Genomic DNA, 25,371 nt, shown 5'->3' on the forward strand with positions numbered 1-25,371 from the left:
CAAACATGTCTAGATTCTTTTTTATCTAAGTGGTGACATTTTTTTTTAAAGTTTGTTACCAAAAATAAATAAATTGCGCAATATTTCGATACTCGTAGCATCTCCATTTTTCGTGCTCTCGGATTGAGTAAGGGCTTATTTTTTGCATGCCAAGCTGAGGTTTTTAATTATATTATTCTGGTGCAGATATGGTCTTTTGATCGTCCGTTATTGCATTTTACCATAATGTTGCGGCGCCCAAAAAAAAAAAATTCTGGCAATTTGACTTTTTTTCTTGTTATGCCGTTTAGCGATCGGGTTAATTCTTTTTTTTTAATTGATAGATCGGGTGATTCTGATTGTGGCTATACCAAATATGCGTAGTTTTTTTGAATGGGTGGATGATTTGAACTTTACATATATATATATATACACTCACCGGCCACTTTATTAGGTACACCATGCTAGTAACGGGTTGGACCCCCTTTTGCCTTCAGAACTGCCTCAATTCTTCGTGGCATAGATTCAACAAGGTGCTGGAAGCATTCCTCAGAGATTTTGGTCCATATTGACATGATGGCATCACACAGTTGCCGCAGATTTGTCGGCTGCACATCCCAAAGATGCTCCATACAAGGCAGGATGGATCCATGCTTTCATGTTGTTTACGCCAAATTCTGACCCTACCATCCGAATGTCGCAGCAGAAATCGAGACTCATCAGACCAAGCAACGTTTTTCCAATCTTCTACTGTCCAATTTCGATGAGCTTGTACAAATTGTAGCCTCAGTTTCCTGTTCTTAGCTGAAAGGAGTGGTACCCGGTGTGGTCTTCTGCTGCTGTAGCCCATCTGCCTCAAAGTTCGACGCACTGTGCGTTCAGAGATGCTCTTAGGCCTACCTTGGTTGTAACGGGTGGCGATTTGAGTCACTGTTGCCTTTCTATCAGCTCGAACCAGTCTGCCCATTCTCCTCTGACCTCTGGCATCAACAAGGCATTTCCGCCCACAGAACTGCCGCTCACTGGATTTTTTTTCTTTTTCGGACCATTCTCTGTAAACCCTAGAGATGGTTGTGTGTGAAAATCCCAGTAGATCAGCAGTTTCTGAAATACTCAGACCAGCCCTTCTGGCACCAACAACCATGCCACGTTCAAAGGCACTCAAATCACCTTTCTTCCCCATACTGATGCTCGGTTTGAACTGCAGGAGATTGTCTTGACCATGTCTACATGCCTAAATGCACTGAGTTGCCGCCATGTGATTCGCTGATTAGAAATTAAGTGTTAACAAGAAGTTGGACAGGTGTACCTAATAAAGTGGCCAGTGAGTGTATATATATATATATTTTTTTTTTTTAAACTTTTTTTTTACTTTTGGCATGCTTCAATAATCTCCATGGCAGACTACAAGCTCCCATAACCTGATCGTGTCTGCTACATACAGGCGATGATCAGATCGCCTGTATGTAGCAGAATTGCTGATTTTCTATGAGTGCCAACCGCAGCGACAATTACAGAGGACTGCTGGAGTCCTCTGATTGTCATGCCAACCCATCGACGATCCGCGGTTATGTGACACGGGTGCCAATGGGTGGGATTTCTGGGAGAAGATACAGATTAGATATTACAAAGCAATTTTTGGCAGTGAGGGTGATCGATAAGTGGAACAGGCTTCCGCGAGAGGTGGTGAGTTCTCCTTCAATGGAAGTCTTCAAACAGAGGCTGGACAGACATCTGTCTGAGATGATTTAATGAATCCTGCATTGAGCAGGGGGTTGGACACGATGACTCTGGAGGTCCCATCTGAGTCCAACATTCTAGGATTCTATGATACTAATTTTGAGTCTAAAAATGCTGAGTGGCCAGTGTGAGACTTTGGATTTGTATTTTTAATACAGATTGTGATAGAAAAAAATAAATATGAATCACAAAAACCTAATAGAAATTGTAGGTTATTTTTTGATAGAAGCTTTCATTTAGTGTTAACTTCTTGCATCATGACTTTGTTCTTGGGTGCTAGCTTAAGAAATGCTAAAGTTCTAGATCATGCGGTTATTGACGTTCCCTTTTTAAACTAACGAATATGCTTAATGTTTCCAAAAATATAGATATCCACAACTAACGACAGCAATTACAAGTAACAGAGCCATATTTAACCCCTTCATGACCCAGCCTATTTTGGCCTTAATGACCTTGCCGTTTTTTGCAATTCTGACCAGTGTCCCTTTATGAGGTAATAACTCAGGAACGCTTCAACGGATCCTAGCGATTCTGAGATTGTTTTTTCGTGACATATTGGGCTTCATGTTAGTGGTAAATTTAGGTCGATAATTTCTGAGTTTATTTGTGAAAAAAACGGAAATTTGGCGAAAATTTTGAAAATTTCGCAATTTTCACATTTTGAATTTTTATTCTGTTAAACCAGAGAGTTATGTGACACAAAATAGTTAATAAATAACATTTCCCACATGTCTACTTTACATCAGCACAATTTTGGAAACAAATTTTTTTTTTGCTAGGAAGTTATAAGGGTTAAAATTTGACCAGTGATTTCTCATTTTTACAACAAAATTTACAAAACCATTTTTTTTAGGGACCACCTCACATTTGAAGTCAGTTTGAGGGTTCTATATGGCTGAAAATACCCCAAAGTGACACCATTCTAAAAACTGCACCCCTCAAGGTGCTCAAAACCACATTCAAGAAGTTTATTAACCCTTCAGGTGTTTCACAGCAGCAGAAGCAACATGGAAGGAAAAAATGAACATTTAACTTTTTAGTCACAAAAATGATCTTTTAGCAACAATTTTTTTATTTTCCCAAGGGTAAAAGGAAAAACTGGACCACGAACGATGTTGTCCAATTTGTCCTGAGTACGCTGATACCTCATATGTGGGGGTAAACCACTGTTTGGGCATACGGCAGGGCTTGGAAGGAAAGGAGCGCCATTTGACTTTTTGAATGAAAAATTGGCTCCAATCTTTAGCGGACACCATGTCGCGTTTGGAGAGCCCCCGTGTGCCTAAACATTGGAGCTCCCCCACAAGTGACCCCATTTTGGAAACTAGACCCCCCAAGGAACTTATCTAGAAGCATAGTGAGCACTTTAAACCCCCAGGTGCTTCACAAATTGATCCGTAAAAATTAAACAGTACTTTTTTTTCACAAAAAAATTATTTTAGCCTCAATTTTTTCATTTTCACATGGGCAACAGGATAAAATGGATCCTAAAATTTGTTGGACAATTTCTCCTGAGTACACTGATACCTCACATGTGGGGGTAAACCACTGTTTGGGCACATGGTAAGGCTCGGAAGGGAAGGAGCGCCATTTGACTTTTTGAATGAAAAATGATCTCCATCGCTAGCAGAGACCATGTCACGTTTGGAGAGCCCCCGTGTGCCTAAACATTGGAGCGCTCCCACAAGTGACCCCATTTTGGAAAGTAGACCCCCCAAGGAACTTATCTAGAAGCATAGTGAGCACTTTAAACTCTCAGGTGCTTCACAAATTGATCCGTAAAAATTAAAAAGTACTTTTTTTTCACACAAAATTTCTTTTAGCCTCAATTTTTTCATTTTCACATGGGCAACAGGATAAAATGGATCCTAAAATTTGTTGGGCAATTTCTGCTGAGTATGTTGATACCTCATATGTGGGGGTAAACCACTGTTTGGGTGCATGGCAAGGCTCGGAAGGGGAGGCGTGCCATTTGACTTTTTGAATGGAAAATTAGCTCCAATCGTTAGCGAACACCATGTCGCGTTTGGAGAGCCCCTGTGTGCCTAAACATTGGAGCTCGCCTACACGTGACCCCATTTTGGAAACTAGACCCCCCAAGGAACTTATCTAGATGCATACTGAGCACTTATAACCCCCAGGTGCTTCACAGAAGTTTATAACGCAGAGCCGTGAAAATAAAAAAATAATTTTTCTTTCCTCAAAAATGAGTTTTAGCCCAGGATTTTTTAATTTTCCAAGGGTAATGGGAGAAATTGGACCCCAAATGTTGTTGTCCAGTTTGTCCTGAGTACGATGATACCCCATATGTGGGGGTAAACCACTGTTTGGGCACACGGCAGGGCTCGGAAGGGAAGGCACGCCATTTGGCTTTTTGAATGGAAAATTAGCTCCAATCATTAGCGGACACCATGTCACGTTTGGAGAGCCCCTGTGTGCCTAAACATTGGAGCTCCCTAACAAGTGACCCCATTTTGGAAACTAGACCTCCCAAGGAACTAATCTAGATGTGTGGTGAGCACTTTGAACCCCCAAGTGCTTCGCAGAAGTTTATAACGCAGAGCCGTGAAAATAATAAATGTGTTTCCTTTCCTCAAAAATATTTTTTTAGCCCAGAATTTTTTATTTTTGCAAGGGTAACAGGAGAAATTGGACCCCAAAAGTTGTTGTCCAGTTTCTCCTGAGTACGGTGATACCCCATATGTGGGGGTAAACCACTGTTTGGGCACATGCCGGGGCTCGGAAGGGAAGTAGTGACGTTTTGGAATGCAGACTTTGATGGAATGCTCTGCGGGCGTCACGTTGCATTTGCAGAGCCCCTGATGTGCCTAAACAGTAGAAACACCCCACAAGTGACCCCATTTTGGAAACTAGACCCCCCAAGGAACTTATCTAGATGTGTGATGAGCACATTCAACCCCCAAGTGCTTCACAGAAGTTTACAACGCAGAGCCGTGAAAATAAAAAATCATTTTTCTTTCCTCAAAAAAGATGTTTTAGCAAGCAATTTTTTATTTTCACAAGGGTAACAGGAGAAATTGGGCCCCAATGTTTGTTGCCCAGTTTGTTGTGAGTACAGTGATACCCCATATGTGGGGGTAAACCACTGTTTGGGCGCACGTCAGGGCTCGGAAGGGAAGTAGTGACATTTGAAATGCAGACTTTGATGGAATGCTCTGCGGGCGTCACGTTGCATTTGCAGAGCCCCTGATGTGCCTAAACAGTAGAAACACCCCACAAGTGACCCCATTTTGGAAACTAGACCCCCCAAGGAACTTATCTAGATGTGTGATGAGCACATTCAACCCCCAAGTGCTTCACAGAAGTTTACAACGCAGAGCCGTGAAAATAAAAAATCATTTTTCTTTCCTCAAAAAAGATGTTTTAGCAAGCAATTTTTTATTTTCACAAGGGTAACAGGAGAAATTGGGCCCCAATGTTTGTTGCCCAGTTTGTTGTGAGTACAGTGATACCCCATATGTGGGGGTAAACCACTGTTTGGGCACACGTCAGGGCTCGGAAGGGAAGTAGTGACATTTGAAATGCAGACTTTGATGGAATGGTCTGCGGGCGTCACGTTGCATTTGCAGAGCCCCTGATGTGCCTAAACAGTAGAAACACCCCACAAGTGACCCCATTTTGGAAACTAGACCCCCCAAGGAACTTATCTAGATGTGTGATGAGCACGTTCAACCTCCAAGTGCTTCACAGAAGTTTACAACGCAGAGCCGTGAAAATAAAAAATAATTCTTCTTTCCTCAAAAATTATGTCTTAGCAAGTAATTTTTTATTTTTGCAAGGGTAACAGGAGAAATTGGACCCCAACAGTTGTTGCCCAGTTTGTCCTGAGTACGCTGGTACCCCAAATGTGGGGGTAAACCACTGTTTGGGCACACGTCGGGGCTTGGAAGGGAGGGAGCACCATTTGACTTTTTGAATGCAAGATTGGCTGGAATCAATGGTGGCGCCATGTTGCGTTTGGAGACCCCTGATGTGCCCTAACAGTGGAAACCCCTCATTTCTAACTTCAACACTAACCCCAACACACCCCTAATCCTAATCCCAACTGTAGCCATAACCCTAATCCCAACCCTAACCCCAACACACCCCTAACCACAACCCTAACCCCAACACACCCGTAACCCTAATTCCAACCCTAGCCCTAATTCCAACCCTAACCCTAAGGGTATGTGCCCACGTAGCGGATTCGTGTGAGATTTTTCCGCACGACTTTTGAAAAATCTGCAAGTAAAAGGCACTGCGTTTTACCTGCGGATTTACAGCAGATTTCCAGTGTTTTTTTGTGCGGATTTCACCTGCGGATTCCTATTGAGGAACAGGTGTAAAACGCTGCGGAATCCGCACAAAGAATTGACATGCTGTGGAAAATACAATGCAGCATTTCTGCACGGAATTTTCCGCACCCTGGGCACAGCGGATTTGGTTTTCCATAGGTGTACACGGTACTGTAAACCTGATGGAAAACTGCTACGAATTCGCAGCGGCCAATCCGCTGCGGATCCGCGGCCGATCCGCTGCGGATCCGCGGCCGATCCGCTGCGGATCCGCGGCCGATCCGCTGCGGATCCGCGGCCGATCCGCTGCGGATCCGCGGCGGATCCGCGGCCGATCCGCTGCCAAATCCGCACATGCCATAACCCTAACCCTACCCGTAACCCTAACCCTAGTTCTAACCCTAACCCTAGTTCTAACCCTAACCACAGTGGGAAAAAAAAAAAAAAAAATTTTCTTTATTTTATTATTTTCCCTATCTATGGGGGTGATAAAGGGGGGGGTTTATTTATTATTTTTTTTATTTTGATCGCTGTGGTAGAACCTACCACAGCGATCAAAATGTACCTGTAAGGAATCTGCCGGCCGGCGGGCGTACTGAGCATGCGCCCGCCATTTTGGGAGATGGCGGCGCCCAGCGAGGAGACGGCCGGACACCGGGAGGATCGGTAAGTATGAAGGGGTGGTGGGGGGGTGGATCTGAGCACAGGGGGGGTGATCGGAGGACGGGGGGAGCGGACAGCAGGACGGGGGAGCGGGCAGGAGCACGGGGCAGCGGAGCACAGGACGGAGGGGACCGGACCCCATAACGGAGCGGTGGGGGGGCGATCGGTGGGGTGGGGGGTGGTCACTTCAGGTTTTCCAGCCATGGCCGATGATATTGCAGCATCGGCCATGGCTGGATTGTAATATTTCACCTGTTTTTTAGGTGAAATATTACAAATCGCTCTGATTGGCAGTTTCACTTTCAACAGCCAATCAGAGCGATCGTAGCCACGGGGGGGTGAAGCCACCCCCCCTGGGCTGAAGTACCACTCCCCCTCTCCCTGCAGATCGGGTAAAATAGGAGTTAACCCCTTCACCCGATCTGCAGGGACGCGATCATTCCATGACGCCACATAGGCGTCATGGGTCGGATTGGCACGGGTTTTCATGACGCCTATGTGGCGTCATGGGTCGGGAAGGGGTTAATGAATAATATCTAGATGCAGAAATATTTACCATATCCATTTGATGTTACAGAGACTATTGGTGAGACCGGCCTTCCAGAAAATTCCTCTCCGTAGTTCATAAGTGCATCTTTCACCGTTTCATAACCAGTGAGGATGACCAACTTCTCCTGTCCAAGCTGGAGGCTAAACACTGTGCCGTACTTCTTTGATATCTACAATCCAATAAAAAATTAAAACAAGAAAATGAAAAAAAGTTACAGCTTATAAAGTAAACATATATTCCACATGTAAAGGGCAATCTACATACTCCAGTATTGTCAGACATATTCCAGTATGGTTATACATACAGAACATAATGTCTTATTACAATTTGGACCACTGATAATATGTTGCTATGTGCAATTCTCACAGACAGCCTAGAGGGCTAAAAGGTAAAACTTTTTTTTTTTCATTGGGCTTAATTTTGATGACCTGAGAATAGGGACATCTGTGAATGACCAGTTGATCGCTCATCCAAAACTGATTGAGCAGCACACCATGTGGAATTATTCGGTACTGCAAGTAAATTAGCTGTTTCTGCATAGATAAAATACTACCATTTTTGAAGGAGGTCAACTTGATAAGACAGTCCATTTCCATGCCTTTTTAAATCACATATGCATCATAGAGGGGTTCACCATTAGCAACACCCCTTTATGAGCCAGTAAGAAAGTCGGTACTATATACAGTTAGGTCCATATATATTTGGACAGAGACAACATTTTTCGAATTTTGGTCATAGACATTACCACAATGAATTTTAAACAAAACAATTTAGATGCAGTTGAAGTTCAGACTTTCTGCTTTCATTTGAGGGTATCCACATTAAAATTGGATGAAGGGTTTAGGAGTTTCAGCTCCTTAACATGTGCCACCCTGTTTTTAAAGGGACCAAAAGTAATTGGACAATTGACTCCAAGGCTATTTCATGGACAGGTGTGGGCAATCCCTTTGTTATGTCATTCTCAATTAAGCAGATAAAAGGCCTGGAGTTGATTTGAGGTGTGGTGCTTGCATTTGGAAGGTTTTGCTGTGAAGTAAACATGTGGTCAAAGGAGCTCTCCATGCAGGTGAAACAAGCCATCCTTAAGCTGCGAAAACAGAAAAAACCCATCCGAGAAATTGCTACAATATTAGGAGTGGCAAATTGTACAGTTTGGTACATCCTGAGAAAGAAAAAAAAGCACTGGTGAACTCATCAATGCAAAAAGACCTGGGCGCCCACGGAAGACAACAGTGGTGGATGATCGCAGAATAATCTCCATGGTGAAGAGAAACCCCTTCACAACAGCCAACCAAGTGAACAACACTCTCCAGGAGGTCGGCGTATCAATATCCAAATCTACCATAAAGAGAAGACTGCATGAAAGTAAATACAGAGGGTTCACTGCACGGTGCAAGCCACTCATAAGCATCAAGAATAAAAAGGCTAGACTGGACTTTGCTAAAAAAACATCTAAAAAAGCCAGCACAGTTCAGGAAGAACATTCTTTGGACAGATGAAACCAAGATCAACCTCTACCAGAATGATGGAAAGAGAAAAGTATGGCGAAGGCGTGGTACAGCTCATGATCCAAAGCATACCACATCATCTGTAAAACACGGCGGAGGCAGTGTGATGGCTTGGGCATGCATGGCTGCCAGTGGCACTGGGTCACTAGTGTTTATTGATGATGTGACACAGGACAGAAGCAGCCGAATGAATTCTGAGGTATTCAGAGACATCCTGTGTGCTCAGATCCAGCCAAATGCAGCCAAACTGATTGGTCGTCGTTTCATACTACAGATGGACAATGACCCAAAACATAAAGCCAAAGCAACCCAGGAGTTTATTAAAGCAAAGAAGTGGAATATTCTTGAATGGTCAAGTCAGTCACCTGATCTCAATCCAATTGAGCAGCATTTCACTTGTTAAAGACTAAACTTCAGACAGAAAGGCCCACAAACAAACAGCAACTAAAAACCACTGCAGTGAAGGCCTGGCAGAGCATCAAAAAGGAGGAAACACAGCGTCTGGTGATGTCCATCAGTTCAAGACTTCAGGCAGTCATTGCCAACAAAGGGTTTTCAACCAAGTACTAAAAATGAACATTTTATTTAAAATTATTGAATCTGTCCAATTACTTTTGGTCCCTTTAAAAACATGGTGGCACATGTTAAGGAGCTGAAACTCCTAAACCCTTCATCCAATTTTAATGTGGATACCCTCAAATGAAAGCTTAAAGTCTGACCTTCAACTGCATCTGAATTGTTTTGTTTAAAATTCATTGTGGTAATGTCTATAACCAAAATTAGAGAAATGTTGTCTCTGTCCAAATATATATGGACCTAACTGTAGCTGGATGCAATTTCATTAGCCAGGAAGGAATAAAAACATAAATTCTTGTGTTTGGAGATTGTAAGATTTAAAATGGAAATGGAAATGATTCTGACAATTTGTTATTACCTCTAAAAAAGATTTGTGGGGTTTTGTTGAGTTGACCATGTGCATGTTCCCGATGATTGGTAACGGTGTCGGTCCTGGAGGAAAATTCCGGTACTTCTCATTCTTCTTGTTGTTGAACACAATGACCAAGATTAGGAAGACAATTGCAAACAGTAGAATTGACACCACGTCCATGGTGAAGTTTGGATCTGTAAAATCTAGGAACATATAAAAAACGACTTGTATCAAAAACAGTTACATCCATATTCCAAGTCACAGAACTCTTCATCCATGTATAAAGAATGAATTTTTATTTTTTTCCACATTAAAAATTCTAAATGAATTCAATAATCATATTTGATGGAAGAAAACAAGAATAGCGACTCAACCAAGAGAATGTTCCAGTCCCCCAGACCCTTCTCAGACTCTCAGTTGTATGAAGGATGGAGAAGTGTTAAGTGCATTCAGTATAGCGTGTGTGGCAGTAAGACTTAGCCGTTCTCATTGATTTTAAGAGCTCTTTTAAAATATTCCTATGTATGCTGTTCTATACAAATAGTGTTTCCATTATGATATTGTCCTGTAAAATTGGAGCTCTATGCAGTAGTATGCAACACATTTTTCCTAGCGGCTGCAGAATACCAGTGTGTCATGTTGGGGGTCCATAAGATCTATGCTCATAATCAATAGAAGGATCCATCCTGTTTAAGTGCCAGAGAGCGGCTGACCGTAGCCTGCACCCTAGATGGGTCACAGCTAGCACTCAAAGGGTTTTTTACAAGACCCCAATATTAACTCCTGAGGAACTTTCTGTTGGCAGATATGCAACAGATGCAGACTTATTTGTGTGCGGGAGAAGTTTACACTTTTCTGACAGTAGATGGCGATGTTGTTACTGTTATATGCTTAGTTGAATGTAATGCATATACTTGTTGTACTTTGGTTTCACTTTCTTCCGGTAAAAGGTCCTTCAGACTTCTTGTTATGTATTAAGAAGCTGATGCATGTACCTCATGTTCTGTGTAGATAAAAGTTGAATTACCCCATATAATCTACTCTCAAAAGTTTTCTCTGCAACCAAATTATGCAACAAGTTATGGGCCCAGCATAAAAGACAAAAAAGACTTGGTGAATGCAAAAGAATACTTCAGAGTAGTTCTCCCCAAACAAGTAAGACAAATAAGTTAAATATGAGCAGCAGTTCAGAGCTGAGACTCACAGTAGCTAACCCGAACAATGATAACTATCATTTATGGAAGTTCAAAGTGGAGATGTAATTGTCTAAGGATGATTTGTGGGAGGTAATCACTACAGACAGACTCAATGATAATAATCAGACATGTGATAAGAAAAGCAGACAAGCAAGAGCTACTATCAGCTTATTAGTGGAGTATGATCAGTTAATCCACATAAAGAATGAGAATACAGCAAAGGGAATGTGGGAAACATTGAGAAAGCTACATGAAAGATCCAGGTTAAATCACAAACTATTCCTGCTAAGAAAACTTTACAAGATGAGATTAAGGGTACTGTCACACTCTGCAACTTTCCAACGATCACGACCACACAGACAGCTCTCCAGCGACCAACGATGCTGAAGGCCCCGGGTAACCAGGGTAAACATCGGGTTACTAAGCGCAGGGCCGCGCTTAGTAACCCGATGTTTACCCTGGTTACCATCGTAAAAGTAAAAAAAAAAAAAAACAGTACATACTCACATTCCGGTGTCCGTCAGGTCCCTTGCAGTCTGCTTCCCACTCTGACTGAGTGCCGCCGTAAAGTGAAAGCAGATCACAGCGGTGACGTCACCGCTGTGCTCTGCTCTTACTTTCCGGCCGGCAGTCAGTCAGAGCGGGAAGCAGACTGCAAGGGACCTGACGGACACCGGAATGTGAGTATGTACTGTTTGTTTTTTTTTACTTTTACGATGGTAACCAGGGTAAACATCGGGTTACTAAGCGCGGCCCTGCGCTTAGTAACCCGATGTTTACCCTGGTTACAAGCGAACGCATCGTTGGATCGGTGTCACACACACCGATCCAACGATGACAGCGGGAGATCCAACGACGAAAGAAAGTTCCAAATGATCTGCTACGACGTACGATTCTCAGCAGGGTCCCTGATCGCTGCTGGGTGTCAGACACAGCGATATCGTATGGATATCGCGGGAACGTCACGGATCGTACCATCGTAGCGACAAAAGTGCCACTGTGAGACAGTACCCTAAGGGCAAGGAAAGACATGCAGGAGCAAATAAACTCCATGATGGAGGTGATAACACAGCTGAGATCAGTAGGTGAAGACACTAAGGAAAGCCGTATAGAAGCAATATTATTGTGCAGTTTACCAGATTCATACACTGCTCTGATAAATGTACTAGAGACAAAACCTGAAGCAGACATTGCACTAGAGTTTGTAAAGACCAAACATATAGATGAATATCATAGAAGGAAAGAGCAAACAAATGATTCCACTGAAGGGGATATTGAAAATGTTCTTAAAGCGACAGACAAGAAGCCTCATGATACAGAGACAAGACAATGTTTCCGATGTAAGAAAAAGGGACATTTAAAGAAAGACTGTACTATATGGAAAGCAGAACAGCAGAAATTAGACCAAAAAGAGAATAAACAGAAAGTAAAAAAGCACAATCTCTAACCCACATGCAGATCTCTGGAAGGGTACATTTAAAGTAACCGATAAAAAGTAATCATCAGGCTGGTCTATTAACTCAGGAGCAACAAGTCATATGACTAAGGATAAAAAGCTTCTTTACTGAATTTGATGAAAATAAGAAGGAAGCAATTTATCTTGTATATGGGAGTAAACTAACCGCAGAATGTATTGGGCAAGGAATGCTAATCTGTCCTGATAGATTTGGGCATAATTCAAAATTACTAGTAAAGGATGTGTTATATGTTCCAGGACTAGAAGGAGGATTGTTTTCCATAAAGCATCTGACAGCCAAAGGACTTACTGTAAAATTCAAAGATGATGATTGTATAATCCTAGTGGGAGTTAAAGCAATAATTAATGTCAAAGCAGGTGAACAATTATATAATCTAGACACATTAAACGAACAGATGAAGTTATGTACACATGATCACAAGAATTGTTTTCACATGTGGCATCGACATCTAGGACACAGATATCCTGAGAGTATATTGGCATTACAAAAGAAGAATTTGACAAAAGACCTATTGATATCTAATTGCTTAATTACCGCAAAATGTGAATGTTGAATAAAATCTAAAGCTACAAGAGTATCTACACCTAAAGTGAGCGAGACAAAAAGCACAAGACCACATGACTTGGTTACACACTGATATATGTGGACCCATGAAAGTGACCACATCAGAGGTAATAGATATATGGTGACCTTCATAGATGACTACTCAAGACACACAGTCACGTACTTGATAAAGAATAAAAGTGAAGTTTTTGAAAAATTAGAAGACTATGTGACAAAGTGAAATAACAAGTGATAATGGAGGTGAATTTACAGGACACCGAATAGAAAACTACGTAAGACAGAATGGAATAGAGCATCAAAAGACTGTTCCATACACACATGAAGAGAACAAGGTAGCAAAAAGGAAAAACAGAACTCTGACTGAAATGATAAGATGTATACTAACAGACTCCAAAATACCAGATAAATACTGGGGTGAAGCAGCAATGACAGCTACTTATCTGCAAAATTGACTTTTTTTCAAGAATACTGTTAAAAGCCCCATATGAACTGTGGCAAGGTAAGAAGCCAAGTTAAAATAATTTTTGTGGTTGCAATGTTTTTGTGCTTATTCCAGAAGAAGCACTCCAAACTTCAAAACATAGCCATTGCAGGAATATTTGTCGGATATAATGACAATTGCAAAGGATACATAATCCTAGATCCCAAGACAGACACATGGATCTATGTGCTGATATATGTGGATGATATTTTAGTTTGTTTTGAAAAAGAAATGGATGAAGCAGAGATAGTTAAACATTTGGATCAACACTTCTAGATTAACCCCTTCAAGTCGCGGCCCTTTTTCGTTTTTGCGTTTTCGTTTTTCACTTCCCTCCTTCCCAGAGCCATACCTTTTTTATTTTTCCATAAATATGGTCATGTGAGGGCTTATTTTTTGCCAGACGAGTTGTACACTTGAACGACACCATTGGTTTTACCATGTCTTTTACTAAAAAACGGGAAAAAAATTCCAAGTGCGGTGAAATTGCAAATAAAGTGCAATCCCACACTTGTTTTTTGTTTGGCTTTTTTGCTAGGTTCACTAAATGCTAAAACTAACCTGCCATTGTGATTCTATAGGTCATTACGAGTTCATAGACACCTAACATGTCTAGGTTATTTTTTATCCAAGTGGTGAAAAATAATTCAAAACTTTGCTTAAAAAAAAAAAGTGCCATTTTCCGATACCTGAAGCGTCTCCATTTTTCGTGATCTGGGGTCGAGTGTGGGCATATTTTTTGCGTGCGGAGCTGATGTTTTTAATAATATCACTTTTGTGCAGATACATTCTTTTGATCGCCCGTTATTGCATTTTAATGCAATGTCGCGGCGACCAAAAAAACGTAAATCTGGCGTTTCAATTTTTTTTTCTCTACGCTGTTTAGCGATCAGGTTAATGCTTTTTTTTATTGATAGATCGGGCGATTCTGAACCAAATACGTGTAGGTTTGATTATTTTTTTATTGTTTTATTTAGGATGGGGCAAAAGGGGGGTGTTTTAAACTTTTATATTTTTTATATTTTTAAAAACATTTTTTTTACTTGTGCCATGCTTCAATAGCCTCCATGGGAGGCTAGAAGCTGGCACAACTCGATCGGCTCTGCTACATAGCAGCAATCATCAGATCGCTGCTATGTAGCTGAATTGCAGGTGTGCTGTGAGCGCCGACCACAGGAAGGCGCTCACAGCAGACCGGCATCAGTAACCATAGAGGTCTCAAGGACCTCTATGGTTACTGTCCTGACACATCGCCGACCCCCGATCATGTGACAGGGGTCAGCGATGCGCTCATTTCCGGCCGCATGGCTGGAAGCGGTAGTTAAATGCCGCTGTCAGCGTTTGACAGCGGCATTTAACAGGTTAATAGTAGCGGGTAAATAGCGATTTCACCCGCCGCTATTGTGCGCACATGTCAGCTGTACAAAACAGCTGACATATCGCAACTTTGATGTGGGCTCAGCGCCGGAGCCCACATCAAAGGAGGAGACACGACATGCGCAGTAATAGTACGGCGCATGTCGTGAAAGGGTTAAAGATCTATGTGAAATGTGAAACAGTACCTAGAATTACAGATAGAAAGAGATGAAGATGGGAGTTTCCTTCTTTATCAAAATCACATGATTCAAGACATAATTGAAACATTTGGATTGAAAGATGCAAAACCAGTAAAGTCTCCAATGGAAATCAACTATCTGAAGGGAATAAATAGTGAACAGAATCTGTTACCGAATAATGAACAATACAGAAAGGCAATGGGGAAATTATTATATCTTGCGACTGTTACAAGGCCAGACATTGCAGTAGCAGTGGGAATTTTAAGCAGGAAGGTGTCAAAGCCAAACAAAATGGATTGGAATGAAGTGAAGAGAATAATCTGTTATTTGAAATGGACTAGCAGTGTTAAACTGAAACTACCTGCAAGTGAGAAATGCATTTTAACCGGATATATTGATGCAGACTGGGCTGGAGATCCAATTGACAGGAAATCTACCAGTGGCTATCTTTTCTTGCTCTCAGGCAGACCAATTAGGTGGACTAGTAAGAAACAATCTGTAGTAACACTGCCGTTGACAGAAGCAGAATATGATCATACGCCAATGAAGAAGATCTATGGTTAAGACAAGACAACTGCTAACAGACTTAGGGCAACAACAATTGGGACCAACAAAGATGTATGAGGACAATCAAGGATGTTTAGTTCTTGCTCTAATGGAAAGAGTTAATCCAAGAACGAAACTCATTGATGTGAAGTTTCACTTCTTGAGAGATCACCAGGAACAAGGAATCCTAAATTTAGAGTATTGCCAAACGGAAGATATGACAACAAATATTTTCACAATGGCATTGAATTGCTGAAAGACATCAGAAACTGATGAAGAAATTAGGCTTAACTGAATAAGTCTTTACTGTTGAGATAGGATGTTAGCAGATATGCAACAGATTCAGACTTATTTGTGTGCAGGAGGAGTTCATACTTTTCTGACAGTAGATGGCGATGTTGTTACTGTTATATGCTTAGCTGAATGTAATGCATATACTTGTTGTACTTTGGTTTCACTTTCTCTCTGGTAAAAGGTCCTTCAGACTTCCTGTTATGCTGTATTAAGAAGCTGATGCATGTACCTCATGTTCTGTATAGGTAAAAGTTGAAATACCCCATATAATCTACTCTCACAAGTTCCTTATGTGACCAAACTATGCAACACTTTCTACTGCTTAAGGGAAGTCATCAAGCAGAGGTGTAATGATTCGAGATAAGTGATTCTGTACTTCACATATATTCTTGCATTGAGTGTTAATTACAGTGTACTTTAAAGTCACAAAGTTATGTTTTTTTTATTTTAGGAAGAATTTTTTTATACATATATACTCATTAATTGGGGTATTTTTCAATCCTACCCCTCCTTCTCTTGTCGGCTTGTGTTATGGGTTTTAAGTGATATAGGGCATATCAGGACATGTTGGGACCAGCCTATGGTGAGCAAGAACAGCATTTGCATGTTATAGGATTCCAACCTGTATGGTAAGGCATAGGTGTTCATAGGAGTGATACAAAGAGAAAATTAGGGCTTTTCCGTACATGACACTATTGATCAATATACAGTACAGACCAAAAGCTTGGACACACCTTCTCATTTAAAGATTTTTCTGTATTTTCATGACTATGAAAATTGTAAATTCACACTGAAGGCATCAAAACTATGAATTAACACATGTGGAATTACATACTTAACAAAAAAGTGTGAAACAACTGAAAATCTGTCTTATATTCTAGGTTCTTCAAAGTAGCCACCTTTTGCTTTGATGACTGCTTTGCACACTCTTGGCATTCTCTTGATGAGCTTCCAGAGGTAGTCACCGGAAATGGTCTTCCAACAATCATGAAGGAGTTCAAAGAGATGCTTAGCACTTGCTGGCCCTTTTGCCTTCACTCTGCCATCCAGCTCACCCCAAACCATCTCAATTGGGTTCAGATCTGGTGACTGTGGAGGCCAGGTCATCTGGCGTAGTACCCCATCACTCTCCTTCTTGGTAAAATAGCCCTTACACAGCCTGGAATTGTGCTTGGGGTCATTGTCCTGTTGAAAAATAAATTATGGTCCAACTAAACGCAAACCGGATGGAATAGCATGCCGCTGCAAGATGCTGTGGTAGCCATGCTGGTTCAGTATGCCTTCAATCTTGAAAAAATCCCCAACAGTGTCACCAGCAAAGCACCCCCACACCATCACACCTCCTCCTCCATGCTTCATGGTGGAAACCAGGCATGTAGAGTCCATCCGTTCACCTTTTCTGCGTCACACAAAGACACGGTGGTTGGAACCAAAGATCTCAAATTTGGACTCATCAGACCAAAGCACAGATTTCCACTGGTCTAATGTCCATTCCTTGTGTTCTTTAGCCCAAACAAGTCTCTTTTGCTTGTTGCCTGTCCTTAGGAGTGGTTTCCTAGCAGCTATTTTATCATGAAGGCCTGCTGCACAAAGTCTCCTCTTAACCGTTGTTGTAGAGATGTGTCTGCTGCTAGAACTCTGTGTGGCATTGACCTGGTCTCTAATCTGAGCTGCTGTAAACCTGTGATTTCTGAGGCTGGTGACTTGGATAAACTTATCCTCAGAAGCAGAGGTGACTCTTGGTCTTCGTTTCCTGGGGCGGTCCTCGTGTGAGCCAGTTTCTTTGTAGCGCTTGATGGTTTTTGCAACTGCACTTGAGGACACTTGCAAACTTTTCCCAATTTTTAGGACTGACTGACCTTCATTTCTTAAAGCAATGATGGCCACTCGTTTTTCTTTACTTAGCTGCTTTTTTCTTGCCATAATACAAATTCTAACAGTCTATTCAGTAGGACTATCAGCTGTGTATCCACCAGACTTCTGCTCAACACAACTGATGGTCCCAACCCCATTTATAAGGCAAGAAATCCCACTTATTAAACCTGACAGGGCACATCTGTGAAGTGAAAACTATTTCCAGTGACTACCTCTTGAAGCTCATCAAGAGAATGCCAAGAGTGTGCAAAGCAGTCATCAAAGCAAAAGGTGGCTACTTTGAAGAACCTAGAATATAAGACAGATTTTCAGTTGTTTCACACTTTTTTGTTAAGTATATTATTCCACATGTGATAATTCATAGTTTTGATGCCTTCAGTGTGAATTTACAATTTTCATAGTCATGAAAATACAGAAAAATCTTTAAATGAGAAGGCGTGTCCAAACTTTTGGTCTGTACTGTATGCTGCTGCCTTTGTCTCTACATCTGGTATGGTACTTTATAGCCCTATACAGTATCTATGGAGATGTCACATATATCGGCTGTACTTTGCTCTCTGTAACTGACGTTGTTGATTTTAATGGCTGCAACCTTTGTGCAATCTGATATGTGTGGCACAGACTATTTTGTTGCCAGTACGACTTTTTTCTGTGTTTTATTTCTTTCCTTTGCAGCATACAATGTCATCTTATTCATTGAGGTGACTACCATTGCGTCTTTTTACTGACTTGCTATATAATCTAATAGAAAGCCCATACAGGTGATGATCCAGCAGCAGTTGGCTGTAAACTATAGCTGACAACGTGCTGCATCAGCCACGATCAGTGTTGGTACCGACTATAGCCGTTTAACCCCTTCAATGCTAGTGTCAATAATGACTACAGCATCTACATGTTTAACAGAGTGTGGAGGCTCCATTTTTAACTCCACGAGCAACCTGAGATCTTGATTGTGTGGTCCTGCTCTTTGCCATGGCAATAAATAGCCAAATATCGGCCTTAGAGTCTGCCGGCAACAGTGGTCTGTTCAGAAGTTATCAGCATTTAGATTGAATAAATACATGTCTTCATTCGTGTTATGCCACTTTGCATTAATTCCTGAAAAGCAACTGAAGGGTTAATAAGCTACCTGCAAGCAAGTTTCAATACTTTGAGGGATGACGTTTTTAAAATGTTATCACTTTTAGGGCTTTCCAATATTTAGGACTCCCTAAGTCATTTCAAAACTGAATAGGTCCCTAAAAAAATAGGTTTTGTAAATTTAATTGAAAAAAATTGAAAAATTGCTGCTAAATTGTTAAATGTATAGCAGACATGAGAGATATGTTATTTATTAATGTTTTTGTGTGGTATGACTATCTGGATTGAAGGAATAATCTTTCAAAGTTTGAAAATTGATATTTTTTTGGGCAAAATTTCTGAGATTTTTGTAAATATACACTTGGCCTGGGACAACTCATAAAATCCTATGGCTTCCAGTACCATCTATATGCTGATGACTAGTGTTGAGCGATACCGTCCGATACTTGAAAGTATCGGTATCGGAAAGTATCGGCCGATACCGGCAAAGTATCGGATCTAATCCGATACCGATACCCGATACCAATACAAGTCAATGGGACTCAAGTATCGGACGGTATCCCTGATGGTTCCCAGGGTCTGAAGGAGAGGAAACTCTCCTTCAGGCCCTGGGAACCAAATTAATGTGTAAAATAAAGAATTAAAATAAAAAATATTGCTATACTCACCTCACCGACGCAGCCTGGACCTCACCGAGGGAACCGGCAGCGTTCTTAGCTTCAAATGCGCGCGTTTCCTGCCTCCCGCGACGTCACGGCTTCTGATTGGTCGCGTGCCGCCCATGTGGCCGCGACGCGACCAATCGCAGCAAGCCGTGACGTAATTTTCAGGTCCTGGATGCCTAATTCTAGGCATTCAGGATTTTAAAATTACGTTCCGGCTTGTGATTGGTCGCGTCGCGGTCACATGGTCAGCTAAAAAATTACGTCACGGCTTGTGATTTTCAGGTCCTGGATGCCAAATTCTAGGCATTCAGGATTTTAAAATTACGTTCCGGCTTGTGATTGGTCGCGTCGCGGTCACATGGTCAGCTAAAAAATTACGTCACGGCTTGTGATTGGTTGCGTGCCGCCCATGTGGCCGCGACGTGACCAATCACAGCAAGCCGTGACGTAATTTCAGGTCCTGAATGCCTATTTCTGCATTCAGGACCTGAAATTACGTCACGGCTTGCTGTGATTGGTCGCGTCGCGGTCACATGGGCGGCACGCAACCAATCACAAGCCGTGACATAATTTTAAAATGCGCGCGTGTCCTGCCTCCCGTGACGTCACGGCTTGTGATTGGTCGCGTCGCCCATGTGACCGCGACGCGACCAATCACAAGCCGGAACGTAATTTTAAAATCCTGAATGCCTAGAATTAGGCATCCAGGACCTGAAAATTACGTCACGGCTTGCTGTGATTGGTCGCGTCGCGGCCACATGGGCGGCACGCGACCAATTAGAAGCCGTGACGTCGCGGGAGGCAGGAAACGCGCGCATTTGAAGCAAACAACGCTGCCGGTTCCCTCGGTGAGGTCCAGGCTGCGTCGGAGAGGTGAGTATAGCAATATTTTTTATTTTAATTCTTTATTTTACACATTAATGTTGTATTTTACACATTAATGTTGTTTCGATACCGATACCCGATACCACAAAAGTATCGGATCTCGGTATCGGAATTCCGATACCCGCAAGTATCGGCCGATACCCGATACTTGCGGTATCGGAATGCTCAACACTACTGATGACACTCAGATCTATCTCTGTGGCCCAGACGTCGCCTCTCTGCTGTCCAGAATCCCGGAGTGTCTATCAGCCATATCCTCCTTCTTCTCCTCTCTCATCCTCAAACTCAATGTGGACAAATCTGAACTCATCATCTTTCCTCCATCTCACAGATCTTCCTTACCTGACCTATCTATCGCAATTAATGACATCATGCTTTCCCCCGTACCGGAAGTCTGCTGCCTCGAAGTAACCCTTGACTTTGCCCTGTCCTTCAAATCGCACATCCAAGCTCTTTCCAGCTCCTGTCACCTTCAGCTAAAAAGTATCTCCAGAATCCGACCTTTCCTCAACTGTCAATCTACTAATATGCTTGTATATGCCCTCCTCATCTCCCGCCTCGACTACTGCAACATCCTTTTCTGTGGCCTTCTGCTCCTCTCCCTTGCACCTCTCTAGTCCATCCTTAACTCTGCTGCCCGACTAATTTGTCTCTCTCCTTGCGACTCCTCTGCTTCCCCCCTCTGCAAATCTCTTCAGTGGCTCCCATTACCTCAGCATATCCAGTTCAAATTACTAATATTGACCTACAAGGCCATCCATAACCTGTCTCTTCCATATATCTCTGAACTAATCTCCCGATATCTTCCCACATGTAATCTCCGGTCCTCCCAAGACCTCCTTCTCTCCTCCACGCTTATTTGTTCCTCATCCAATCTCCTCCAAGACTTCTCCCGAATATCCCCCATCCTCTGGAATTATTTGCCCCAACATGTCCGACTATCAACCATATTTGGATCCCTCAGCCAGAACCTGGAAACCCACCTCTTCAGGAAAGCTTACAGCCTGCACTAACCCCACTACCTCCTCACCACTACCAGAGCTGCCGCCTCACCAACACTGGAGCTGCCGCAACCCCCCAACCTAATGTCTCCTTCCCAACCATCCTGCTGAATGTAAGCCTGCAAGGGCAAGGTCCTCTCCCCTCTGTACAGTCTGTAATTGATAGTTTGCATTCTGTAAGTGATATTTGTATTTTGATGTAACCCCTTCTCATGTACAGCACTGTTATGGTTTCCAATGGCAAGAAAACATCAGAAGCATAGAATAAACGGACAAGCTCTTGGGTGATGGAAACTAGAGCTGACCGCGATGCTAAACCTACACACCACACTAGAAGTAGCCAGGGGGCATTCCTGCATTGTCTCTAGATGCCGCGCGCCAGCCGGAGAACTAACTACCCCTGGTAGAAGAAAACACAGTCCTGGCTTGCCTCCAGAGAATGTCCCCACAGGAGATAGCAGCCCCCCACATATAATAACGGTGAGAGCAGATGAAAAGACACACGTAGTATGAAAGCAGATTTAGCACAGAGAGGCCCGCTAACTAAATAGCAGAAAGATACAACAGAGGACTTTGCGGTCAGCTGCAAAACCCTTCAAAACACCATCCTGAAATTACCTTAACTCATGTGACAACTCATGCCACTGGAGTGGTAATTTCAGCCCAACAAGAGCTTCCAGCTGCAGAGATTCACATAAGTGCAAACTGGACAAAACCTACAAAAATAGACTTAAGGACTAAAGTGTCCAACTTAGCTGAGCAGAAAACTGGGAGCAGGAACATGCAACAGAATCACTCTGGATACATTGATGGCCAGCATTAGAATGACTGAGGAGCAAGGTTAAATAGGATACTCCCACATCCTGATAGGAACAGGTGAACTGAGAAGGCAAAGCTTGCAGGACACCAGTACCACAAGAGACCACCGGGGGAGCCCACGAACCGAATCACAACAGTACCCCCCCTTAAGGAGGGGGCACCGAACCCTCACAAGAACCACCAGGGCGATCTGGATGAGCCCTATGAAAGGCACGGACCAAATCAGAAGCATGAACATCAGAAGCTGTAACCGAAGAATTATCCTCTTGACCGTAGCCCTTCCATTTCACCAGATATTGAAGTCTCCGTCTGGAAACACGGGAGTCCAAGATTTTCTCCACCACGTACTCCAATTCACCCTCAACCAGCACAGGAGCAGGAGGCTCAACAGAAGGCACAAGTGGTACCTCATACCTCCGCAATAATGACCGATGGAAGACATTATGGATAGCAAAGGATGCTGGGAGGTCCAAACGAAAAGACACAGGGTTAAGAATTTCCAAAATCTTATAAGGACCGATGAACCGAGGCTTAAACTTAGGAGAAGAGACCCTCATAGGGACAAAACGGGAGGACAACCACACCAAGTCCCCAACACGAAGACGAGGACCAACACGACGATGGCGATTAGCAAAACGTTGAGTCCTCTCCTGGGACAACTCCAAATTGTCCACCACCTGCCCCCAAATACGATGCAACCTATCCACCATGGTATCCACTCCAGGACAATCCGAAGACTCCACCTGACCAGATGAAAAACGAGGATGGAACCCTGAATTGCAAAAGAAAGGGGAGACCAAAGTGGCAGAACTGGCCCGATTATTAAGGGCAAACTCAGCCAACAGCAAAAAGGAGACCCAGTCATCCTGATCAGCAGACACGAAACACCTCAAATAAGTCTCCAAGGTCTGATTAGTACGTTCCATCTGGCCATTTGTCTGGGGATGAAATGCAGATGAAAAAGACAAATCAATGCCCATCCTGGCACAAAACGCCCGCCAAAATCTGGACACAAACTGGGATCCCCTGTCGGAAACGATATTCTCCGGAATACCATGCAGCCGAACCACATTCTGAAAAAACAGGGGCACCAACTCAGATGAGGAAGGCAGCTTGGGCAAGGGCACCAAATGAACCATCTTAGAAAAGCGGTCACACACCACCCAAATGACGGACATCTTCTGAGAAACAGGGAGATCAGAAATAAAATCCATAGAGATGTGTGTCCAAGGCCTCTTAGGAACAGGCAAGGGCAACAACAACCCACTAGCCCGAGAACAACAAGGCTTGGCCCGAGCACAAACATCGCAAGACTGCACAAAAGTACGCACGTCCCGAGACAGGGAAGGCCACCAGAAGGACCTAGCCACCAAATCTCTGGTACCAAAAATTCCCGGATGACCTGCCAACGCAGAAGAATGAACCTCCGAGATGACTCTATTGGTCCACTCATCCGGCACAAACAATCTACCAGGCGGACAACGATCAGGCCGATCCGCCTGAAACTCTTGTAAAGCACGTCGCAGGTCTGGGAAGACAGCAAACAATATCAGCAAACAATATCACCCCATCCTTAAGTATACCCGTAGGTTTAGAATCACCAGGGGAATCAGGTTCAAAACTCCTAGAAAGGGCATCCGCCTTCACATTCTTAGTACCTGGCAGATACGAAACCACAAAATTAAACCGGGAGAAAAACAACGACCAGCGCGCCTGTCTAGGATTCAGACGTCTGGCCGACTCAAGATAAATCAAATTTTTGTGATCAGTCAAGACCACCACCTGATGTTTAGCACCCTCAAGCCAATGACGCCACTCCTCGAATGCCCACTTCATCGCCAAAAGCTCCCGATTACCGACGTCATAATTTCGCTCGGCGGGCGAAAATTTTCGAGAAAAGAACGCACAAGGTCTCATCACTGAACAATCTGAACTTTTCTGCGACAAAACCGCCCCCGCTCCGATCTCGGAAGCATCAACTTCCACCTGAAAAGGAAGAGAAACATCAGGCTGGCACAACACCGGAGCAGAAGAAAAACGGCGCTTAAGCTCCCGAAAGGCCTCCACAGCAGCAGGAGACCAATCTGCAACATCAGCACCCTTTTTAGTCAAATCAGTCAAAGGCCTGACAACGCTAGAAAAACCAGTTATGAATCGACTATAAAAGTTAGCAAAGCCCAAAAATTTCTGAAGGCCCTTAAGAGAAGTCGGTTGCGTCCAGTCACAAATAGCCCGAACCTTCACAGGATCCATCTCAATAGAAGAGGGGGAAAAAATGTACCCCAAAAAAGAAATCTTCTGAACCCCAAAAACACACTTTGAACCTTTAACAAACAGAGAATTGGTCCGCAAAACCTGAAAAACCCTCCTAACTTGTTGAACATGAGATTCCCAGTCATCCGAAAAAATCAAGATATCATCCAAATACACAATCATAAATTTATCCAGATATTCGCGGAAAATATTGTGCATAAAAGACTGAAAGACCGAAGGGGCATTTGACAGACCAAAAGGCATCACCAAATACTCAAAATGGCCCTCGGGCGTATTAAATGCGGTTTTCCACTCATCCCCCTGCTTAATTCGCACCAAATTATACGCACCGCGAAGATCAATCTTAGAGAACCACTTCGCCCCCTCAATGCGAGCAAATAAATCTGTCAGCAATGGCAAAGGATACTGATACTTGACTGTGATCTTATTCAAGAGTCTATAATCAATACAAGGTCTCAAAGAACCATCGCTTTTAGCTACGAAAAAGAACCCCGCTCCAAGAGGAGACGAAGAAGGACGAATATGTCCCTTTTCCAAGGACTCCCTAATATACTCTCGCATGGCAGCATGTTCAGGTACAGACAGATTGAATAGACGACCCTTAGGAAATTTACTGCCAGGGATCAAATCTATGGCGCAATCGCAATCTCTGTGAGGAGGAAGAGAATTAAGAGTAGATTCCTCAAAAACCTCACGATAATCAGACAAAAACTCAGGAATTTCAGAGGGAATAGATGAAGCAATGGAGACCAAAGATGTGTCCCCATGATTTCCCTGACATCCCCAGCTTAGTACAGACATTGTTTTCCAGTCAAGGACTGGGTTATGAGTTTGCAACCATGGCAATCCCAGCACCAACACATCATGTAGATTATACAGTACAAGGAAGCGAATCACCTCTTGATGGTCTGGAGTCATACGCATAGTCACTTGTGTCCAGTATTGTGGTTTATTACTAGCCAATGGTGTAGAATCAATACCCTTTAAAGGTATA

General features: G+C 42.9%; 1 protein-coding gene across 1 annotated transcript in view; it reads right to left on the reverse strand.

The window, feature by feature from the left end:
* Positions 1–25,371, reverse strand: part of LOC143808694 (cytochrome P450 2C23-like) — a 45,915-nt gene that overhangs the window by 17,983 nt on the left and 2,561 nt on the right. The window contains exons 2-3 of the mRNA XM_077291615.1: positions 9,670–9,866; positions 7,234–7,396 (exon numbers count right to left, since the gene is read on the reverse strand). Coding sequence (XP_077147730.1) covers positions 7,234–7,396; positions 9,670–9,843 — 337 coding nt within the window. The 5' untranslated portion in view covers positions 9,844–9,866. The remainder of the gene's footprint in view (positions 1–7,233; positions 7,397–9,669; positions 9,867–25,371) is intronic.

The sequence above is a fragment of the Ranitomeya variabilis genome, chromosome 2 (assembly GCF_051348905.1).
Source record: "Ranitomeya variabilis isolate aRanVar5 chromosome 2, aRanVar5.hap1, whole genome shotgun sequence".
In the NCBI taxonomy this organism is placed as follows: Eukaryota; Metazoa; Chordata; class Amphibia; order Anura; family Dendrobatidae; genus Ranitomeya; species Ranitomeya variabilis.